This window comes from Tupaia chinensis, unplaced genomic scaffold, assembly GCF_000334495.1.
Source record: "Tupaia chinensis unplaced genomic scaffold, TupChi_1.0 Scaffold000465_1, whole genome shotgun sequence".
Taxonomy (NCBI): Eukaryota; Metazoa; Chordata; class Mammalia; order Scandentia; family Tupaiidae; genus Tupaia; species Tupaia belangeri.
This window is the reverse complement of record NW_006159974.1, coordinates 2,175,750-2,184,934: the sequence shown is the minus strand read 5'-3', so window position 1 is coordinate 2,184,934 and position 9,185 is coordinate 2,175,750. Positions and strand designations below refer to the sequence as shown.

The 9,185-nt window shown below is 49.8% G+C and overlaps 2 protein-coding genes across 2 annotated transcripts in view; both read left to right on the top strand.

Annotated features, from left to right (window-relative positions):
• LOC114009111 (mucin-3A-like) overlaps positions 1-3,825 on the top strand; it is a 24,651-nt gene extending 20,826 nt beyond the window's left edge. The window contains exons 8-11 of the mRNA XM_027774640.1: positions 13-1,040; positions 2,630-2,736; positions 2,924-3,480; positions 3,749-3,825. Coding sequence (XP_027630441.1) covers positions 13-1,040; positions 2,630-2,736; positions 2,924-3,480; positions 3,749-3,825 — 1,769 coding nt within the window. The remainder of the gene's footprint in view (positions 1-12; positions 1,041-2,629; positions 2,737-2,923; positions 3,481-3,748) is intronic.
• Positions 3,826-4,733: 908 nt separating this feature from the next.
• LOC102474986 (mucin-3B) overlaps positions 4,734-9,185 on the top strand; it is a 6,994-nt gene continuing 2,542 nt past the window's right edge. Inside the window, exons 1-7 of the mRNA XM_027774639.1 lie at positions 4,734-4,974; positions 5,207-5,392; positions 6,898-7,013; positions 7,127-7,185; positions 7,777-7,925; positions 8,307-8,372; positions 8,761-8,923. Of these exons, the coding sequence (XP_027630440.1) occupies positions 4,734-4,974; positions 5,207-5,392; positions 6,898-7,013; positions 7,127-7,185; positions 7,777-7,925; positions 8,307-8,372; positions 8,761-8,923 (980 nt within the window). The remainder of the gene's footprint in view (positions 4,975-5,206; positions 5,393-6,897; positions 7,014-7,126; positions 7,186-7,776; positions 7,926-8,306; positions 8,373-8,760; positions 8,924-9,185) is intronic.

The window sequence follows — 9,185 nt, the reverse complement described above, 5'->3', positions numbered from 1 at the left end:
CTCGTGCCACAGCTACTGGGAAAACCACCCTAACTCCTACCACTGATGATTCTTTAGAATCTATTACAACTCAAATGATTTCTACTCCTCCAACCACTTCTTCCATCACTCCCACTGAAACAGTGAGTTCTGGGACAACTATCACACCACTTTCCATGACCACCAGTGATTTAACATCACCCACAGGTAGAATCCCATCTTCCACATCTGTCCTAAGCACAGAACCAGTCACAGACACCACTCCTCTATCTACCTTGATTTCCACAATTGCTCCTACCAACAACTGGTCTACCCATACTTCTGGGACCACTTATGCTAATTCTCCCACTAGTGATATCATGAACCCCACGACTACCTCTCCCACAGACAAATTGACCACTGCCACTCTTCTCACACCCGTCTCTCCATCTCTGTCCACTGCAGAAACAGTTAGGACTGCTACCACAAACTTAGTAGCAACAGGCACCCTGGACTCTTCACGCAGTACTTCCAGCTTCACCTCTTCGGACATCTACTCCACATCCAGTTTATCCACAAGTACCATCACCTTGCCTCCAACTAATCTGGTTCCTGTGGAGTCAACCACAGACATAAGTCCAACTTCTCTTAGTACAGGCATCCCTTCTGTAACACCAACGAGTATCATTTACTCATCTATGGATACCAGTAGTTCAATGACCATGACAACAGACCTCACTTCAACACTCGCAGCTTCCAGTCCTTCAGCAACTCTCACAGATATGATTCCATCTCTCTCCACCATCCAGAACACAGACACAACATCGCTTGCTAGCAATATCCCTACCAACACTCCCACCACAACCACTACCTCCAACATAGACACCATATCAACAACTGTGGAGCCATCTCCAGCCACCACAGCAACTACAGAAAGAGGACACATGACCTTCACCACTCCTCGTGCCACAGCTACTGGGAAAACCACACTAACTCCTACCACTGTTGATTCTCTAGAATCTATTATAACTCAAATGATTTCTACTCCTCCAACCACTTCTTCCATCACTCCCACTGAAACAGTGAGTTCTGGGACAACTATCACACCACTTTCCATGACCACCAGTGATTTAACATCACCCACAGGTAGGATCCCATCTTCCACATCTGTCCTAAGCACAGATCCAGTCACCAGTGTTACCACAGACACCACCCCATTATCTACCTTGATTTCCACAATTGCTCCTACCAACAACTGGTCTACCCATACTTCTGGGACCACCTATGCTAATTCTCCCACTAGTGATATCATGAACCCCACAACTACCTCTCCCACAGACAAATTGACCACTGCCTCTCTTCTCACACCCATCTCTCCATCTCTGTCCTCTGCAGCAACAGTGAAGAGTGCTACCACAAATTTAGTAACAACAGGCACCATGGACTCCTCACAAAGGACTCCCAGTTTCACCTCTTCAGAGATTTACTCCTCATCCAGCACATCCATGACTAACATCACTGTAATCCCGTCTATATCAGGCCCTGTTAGAACATCCACCACTATGATCCTGTCTTCTCTTAATACAGTCATTCCACTCCCAACACACACAACTCTCACTCAGTCATCTGTGGGCCTCACTGATTCACTGACTATCACAACTGAACTTACTTCACTCAACCCAGCTTCCAGTGCATCAACATCCCCTGCTAGTCTCCTTCCATATTCCCCCACTTTTCAGAATACAAAAACAACATCTCTTGGTGGCACAACCTCTTATGTCACTCACACTTTGAGTATGACTCCCACAAACACAGAAAACTCAAGTTCCTCCACTTCAAGCTTTCCAGTTGCTTCTACTTTCTCTTCTTCCACATCTGTCAGTGATACCAGGACTATACACACACAGAGTATGTCCTCAGCTCCCAGCATCACATTCCACACAACAGCTAAATCTATTCCAACAACCACTACCACATCAGCAACTACAGAACCATTTTCAGCCACTGTTGCAACTACAGGAATAAGCCAGAGCACCATCACCACTCCTAGTGCCACATCAACTGGGAAAATGACACTTACTCCTACTACAGATGGTTCTACAGAATATCTCATGACTGAAATGACTTCCACTCCTTCAATCTTTCCTTCAATCATGCCCACTAATATAGTTACTTCTAGGGCAGTCACCACATCTCCCACAACCACCAATACTTTAGTATCATCCACAAGCAGAATTCTATCTTCTGCACTTAGCCCACGAACAGAACTAGTCATCAGTGAAATCACAGACACTGCCCCTTTCTCTACCTTGATCTCTCCTACCAATGTGTGGCCTATTCCTACTTCTGAGACCACTCATCCTAATTCTCCCAGTAGTGCTGTTACAGATTTCACAACTGAAATTACCTCTCCTGTCACTACTACATACACATCAGTCACTGCCATCCCTCTCATACCCTCCTCTTCCTCTTTATCTACTACAAAAACAGCCAAGACTGCTACCACAGACTTGATAGCAACAGGCACACTGAACTCTCCACACAGTACTTTCAACTTGGCCTCTGCTAACATCTACTCCACATCCAGCATAGCCACAACTGCCATCTCCTCACCTCCAACTAATTTGAATACTGTGGAGACACCTGCATCCATAACTCCATTTTCTCTTAGTACAGGCATTCCTACTGTAATGCCAACAAGTATCTCTCAGTCCCCTGTAGATGCTACTGGTTCACTGATCATGACAACAGACATTACTTCAACACCCACAGCTTCCAGTACTTCAGCAACCACCACAAATACGATTCCATCTTTCTCCATCATCCAGAACACAGAAACATCTCATGCTAGCACTATCCCTACCAACACTCCCACCATGAAAACAACTCTCACAAGTAATGAAAACAGCCCAATACATTCTTTTTTCACAAGCTTTCCAGTCACATCTGCCTTCTCCTTATCCAGTTCAGCCAGCACTACCAAGGCCACTCACACGGAGAGCATCTCTGCAGCTCCAGTCATCACCAGTGCATTCCATACAGCAGGTGAATCTGCCCCAACAACTACTACTGACAACATAGATACTATAACCAAAACTCTGGAACCATCTCCAGCCACTGTAACAACTACAGGAAGAGGACAGTTGAACTTCACGAATCCTAGTGCCACAGCTACTGGGAAAACCACACTAACTCCTATCACTGATGACTCTACAGAATCTCTTAAAACTGAAATGACTTCTACTCCCCAGAACACTTCTTCCATCACTCCCACTGAAACAGTGAGTTCTAGGACAACTGTCATATCACTTCCCATGACCATCAGTGTTTTAACATCAACCACGGGTAGGATCCCATCTTCCACATCTGTCCTAAGCACAGATCCTGTCACCACAGGTACCACAAATACTACCCCCTTATCCACTTTGATTTCCACACTCCATACTATGGGAAACAGGTCGACACCTACATCGGAGACTACCTACTCCAATTATCCCACCAGTTCTGTGACAGACTTCACAAGTAAATTATCTTCTGTCACTACAACAGACACAGCAACCACTGCTAATCCTCTCATATTCACCTCTTCCTCTCTGCCCACTACAGAAATAACCAAGTCTGCTACAACAAACTTGGTAGCAACAGGCAGCTTGACCTCACATAGTACTCCCAGCTTCACCTCTTCCAACATATACTCTACGTCCAGCACATCCACAACTGCCATCACTTCACCTTCCACTAATTTGGGTAGCGTGGAGACATCCACAGCTCTAATCCCATCTTCTCTCAGTACAGGCATCACTACCACACCAGCTCTCACCACCTCCTTTACTGGCACCTCTGATTCATCGGATGCCACAACAATAGACCATCCCTCAACACATACTGACTTTAGTACAATAGCAACCCCCACAAATATCCTTCCACCTTCCCCCACTGTTCAGGTTACAGAAACCTTACCTCTTGTTAGCACTATCCCTGCCACCACTCCCACAACTGCTAAAAACATTCCTACGAGTTCCCTTGGTGCAAATGTTTCTGTTACACCTGACACCTCATTGTCATCACCTACATTTCTTACATTGGTTTCTCACAGAAGCACTCAACAATCTTTTGTACCTACTACTCTCACCTCTGGAAATACAGATTCTTTCATCTCTTCTCTTCACACTCACACTCCATCAACAGTTTTCAGCACTGACACATCAATGACTCAAAACCAACTTACAAGTACATCTCTGTCCACTCTTAAAACCTCCCTCTCAACCCCCTCTTTGCAAACTTCACTCACCTCTTCAGGTGTGTCCACAACAGAATCTTTTACTGGCAGGAATACATCTACAAATGCAATAACTACTTCTTTCAGTACTATCATTTCGTCTTCAATACCTACAATAACAATGTCCTCCTCTCTACTTTCCACCAGCATCAGCCCGATTCTCACCACTCTCACTAACTCTATGCGCTCTACCTCTGTCATGGCTTTTCCTACTCTCTCTTCATCTGCAACCACTAAGACTTCTTCAGCCAGCTCCTATCTAGCAACAACAGTTACTGACATTACTCCTTTTTCTTATATTTCTCTTCCCCCCACTGCATCCTGCCCTGAAACTATAACAATTACGATAGTTCCAAACTCTCCCACTTCTCCATGTGTTGAGCTGGATTCCAGCACTGAAGCTACTCCCACCATTCCATTCTCAGTCCTTCCCTCTACTACTGAAATGGTGACCTCTCCGAGTTCCACCACTATGAGAACTGTCCTTCCTACATATATGGACACGTCTGCTTCCCTGACTTTGGAAACAGAGCACACCAACATCATAACTGATGCTGCTAGTTCTACCAGCATAGGGACTGTACCCATGAACACGGCATTGATGAGCACTCACACGCCCACCAGTGAGACCTGGCTGAGCACTAACTCTGTAACCAACCCCAGTGTGCCTGACTTCACAAGCCTCCGACTCACCACCACAATAAGCAGCAGCCGTCCAAGTGCCATGATGACTTCAAGCAAGTTGACATCCCCCACCCCACCCACCAAAAGGACTTCAGACACACCAGCGGCCACCACCCAGACTCCCACCACTACGGTGTCACCCAGGACGACTACTATTTCGGCCACACAATCGAAGTTGACCACCGCCCCAGGTTGGACCTTCTGCTCCTCTGTTCCTCTCCCGTTCCCCCTGTTAAATTCACCTATCAGGCCCTATCTTGAATTTCCCTTTCTTCTGCTTTGCAGGTACCTGTGACAATGGTGGTACCTGGGAGCAGGGCCAGTGCCTTTGCCTCCCAGGATTTTCTGGAGATCACTGTGAGTTCCAGATCCAGTGTCAGAATGGGGGGAGATGGAATGGTTTCAAGTGCCAGTGCCCCAGCACTTTTTATGGTTCCCACTGTGAGTTTGCTGTGGAGCAGGTGGATCTAGGTGAGCTGCCAGAGCCATGCCTGCTGCACATCCTCCAGCAGGTGCCACTGACTCCTTCCATCCCTGCCTCCTCTCATCATGCCTGCTGCACATCCTCCAGCAGGTGCCAATGACTCCTTCATCCCATGCCTCACATCATGCCTTCTTTCCATCCTCACTTCCAAGAGGTGTCTCTCTCCTGGCGTTACCTCCTGGTCTGGATAGCTGGAGCTGTATTAGTTTCCAATGGCTGCTATAATGAATTACCACAAACCTAGCAGTGAAACAGCCAAAACTATCATCTTACAGTTATGTAGACTAAAAGTCCACTGAGGGTCTCTCCGGGCTAAAATCAAGATGTCATCAGGGCTATGGGACCAGCAGTTAGCGCAATGGCTATGTTGCTGGACTCCCACGTAGTCGACCATGGTTCGCGTCCTGGACCTGGTGGCTTAAAACTCACGTCGGGTGCGTGTGCGTGTGTGCCCAAGATCCCGAGAGGAGAATGGAGGAGAAGGGATTGTGGCATGGCCATCCCCCCTAGGGGGTGATTTCTCGCTTTCTGTCTCTCTGTCTCACCCTCGCTGTCTGGCAAGCGCACAAGCCCTATAGCAAAAACCTCTCCAAAAAAAAAAAAAAAAGATGTCATCAGGGCTATATTCTTTTCTGAAGGTTTTTCTTTACAACCTTCAGAAAAAAAACTTTTTTTTTTTTTCCCCTTTGCCACTCTGGAGTCTCTACGTTCCTTGTGTCAAGGCTTTCTCTCTCCAATTTCTTTTTTTAGTTTGCTATATTGCACGTGCCCTTGTCAGAGAGGGGTCGGTGAGAGACAGAAAGTCCCCTTAGAGGATGGCCATACTGCAATCTCTTTTCCACCATTCTCCTCTCAGGATTTTGGGCATGCATACACACATCCTCAGCATTTTTTTAAAGCCACTGGGTCTGGGAATTGAACCACACAGTTGACTATGTGGGATCCAGGTACCTTAACCTCCATGCTATCTGCTAACCTTCCTCTGTCTATTTGCAAAGCCAGCAAGGTTTCATCTCTGTGCCTTTCTTCCATAGTCACATCTTCCTCCAATTGACTCTGATCTCTTTGCCTCCCTTGTCCACTGCTAAGAACCTCTGTGATTACATTGGGCCCACCCAGATAGTCTGTGTTAATTTTCTGATATTAAGATCAGCTGATCGGCAGTCTAATCCATCTGTAGCTTTGACTCCGTCTTATGATGTAGTGTCACATACCCACAGGTTTGGTGGATTAGGATACAGACCTCTTTGGGGACCATTATTCTGCACCCCGCAAGGGCAAACAAGGGCTAACAGCCTTTCATCCTGATTTCTTTCCCTCCTCTCTGACAATTCATCTGAGAATTCCTGCCTCTCTCCTTGCTGCTGTCCAGCTAGTTCTCAGGGACCATGGAGAGGAGCAGAGGGCAGAGCCTGTGGTCAGGGTGGTGGAGGTGGTGGTGTCAGACAGGTGCAGATGGAGAGGTGACCAGAGCTGGGCATCCTGTGTGCAGACACGGTGGAGGCCGAAGTAACGATGGAGGTGGCTGTTGACCAGGACTTCTCCCCAGACCTCCGTGACAACACTTCCAAGGCCTACAGGGATTTCAGCAATGCCTTCCAGGACCAGGTGAGGGGTTGGAGAGGAGGACTTAACGGTCCTCTCCTGGAGCTGGGTGTGGGCCACTATGTGCCCTTGGGCCTGAGACTCAGACATGAGCTCTGGGGTCCTTGTCATTTCAGATGCAGAGTATTTACCAAAATGTGCAGGGGTTCAAAGGTGTGGAGATCCTGTCCCTGAGGTAGGAGGCCCTTCTTGGGATGTGCTGGCAGTGTTAGGTAGAAGAAAGTGGTGCTGAGAAAAGCTTGACAAGACAGCCTTGATCTCAGAACCATCAGACTTCATAAGAGAGGGGTGGAGAGACTATGCGAGGGAATCATTCCATGGGGGCATTTTAGAGATCATTTTCTGGGGTCATTTCTCCATAGAAGGGATGACATTCCTCTTCAGCAAGATGGAAGGAGACAGATTACATTGGACAAGCAGGGAGGTGGTGTCTGAACTGCCACTTTGCCTTTCGCTTGCTGGCATCTGCTCTGATGGGTGGGTCTGAGAGAGAGAGAAAGAGGGAGTGAGGAAGCCCAGGAGAGCCTGGTTTGATGATAGCTTGATGCAACACCAAGAGATGGTCAATCATTCCTTGTCCCACCTTCTCAGGCTGACTGGGTCAAGGATGCTGGCAGCCCCTTCTGAAAAGGATGTGCCTGGCATTCCAACTCATGCCCTGTGCCCCTCCCCCTCTTCCTAAGCACTTGTGGTTGATCCTGAAGGTGCTCTTCCCAGGACCTATGTTGCAGGCCTGGGCACCCTCTAAGGCTCCCAACTCCCTCAGGAATGGCAGCATCGTGGTGGACTATCTGGTCCTGCTGGAGCTTTCCTTCAGCCTCCAGCTGGAGAGCGAGTATGAGAAGGTGAAGACGGCCCTGAAGGAAGAGCTCCAGAATGCCAGCCAGGACGAGGCCGGCTGCTCAAATAACCAGAGTGAGCGGAGGCTGGAGGGAAGGTCAGGGTCACAGCCACCACCCTGGCCTGCTCCAGCTCAGCCAGGGGGCCTCCTGGGCTCAGGCTGGGAGACAGGATAGGTCTACACTCGACTGGGTCAAAGGTGTAGTTAAAAAGGGTCTCACCAGGACCTGGGTGCTGGGGAAGAGACGCCCTGACAGTTAAGCTCAGTACATACTCTGAATATTTAGGGGTGATGACAGGCAACAGAAGCTCTCCCTTGGGGCCTGCCATACTTCCTTCTTCCCTGCCCTAGACCCCAGCCCAGAGCCCTCCCTGCCCCTTCCTGTACCTGCCCTGCTTCCCTGACCTCACCCCTTACCTGCCCTGCCCAATTCCGTCTTTGCCCATGTCCTCCAGCCCTGTGTTTTAAGCCTGACTCCATCAAGGTGAACAACACCACCAGGACAGAGCTGACCCCGGAAGGTGAGTGTGGTGCAAAGAGTTGCGTGGCCTCAGGTAGCCATGACCCCTTCCACCTGGGACATCTGCCCACTGGAGTTCCCTGGAAGGAGGGGGAGGCTCTTTGAGAGGCAAGCGATGTGGCCCAGGGCTGCCCTTCCCAGCGTTGTGGGAAGTTGCTACAAAGGACCAGAAGGGAAAGCGAGGTGAGTGTGCAGTGGAGGGGCGCCCCCCAACACCTCTGTGCGCCCCTCCCCCACCTTCTAATCCCAGGGCTATGAGACTAAGACAACCACCCTCTAGGACAGCCACCCTCAGAAATCTAGTCCTTCCGTGCTTTCTGTCACCATAACCAAGCCCCTAAGCAGAAGGGTTGAGGTCCCTGCCTCTGCACCCCCTCCCAAACCCCCAGCCATCTGCAGCCGTGTCGCCGCCGTGGGCTACGAGGCGTTCTACTTCCCCTTGGTGGAGGAGAAGCGGCTCCGCTGCGTCACCAAATGCACGTCGGGTGTAGACGGCGCCTTCGACTGTCACCAGGGCCAGTGCCTTCTAGAGAGGAGCGGTCCGGCTTGCAGGTGAGGCCCCGCCCGCGCCCAGCAGCCAGGCCCGCCGGCCTCGCCCCCGGCCTCGCCCACCCTGCTCCCGCGGGGCCCTGTGCACTGCTGGGGCCCGGGCGAGGGAGGAGATGAGAGTCTGAAAAGTGACCTCCCTTCCGCTCGTCCAGATGCTTCTCTACCGACACCCACTGGTTCTCAGGCCCGCGCTGCGAGGTGGCTGTCGCCTGGAGGGCGCTGATCGGCGGCCTGGCGGGGGCCGCCGCGTTCCTGCTGCTGTTGC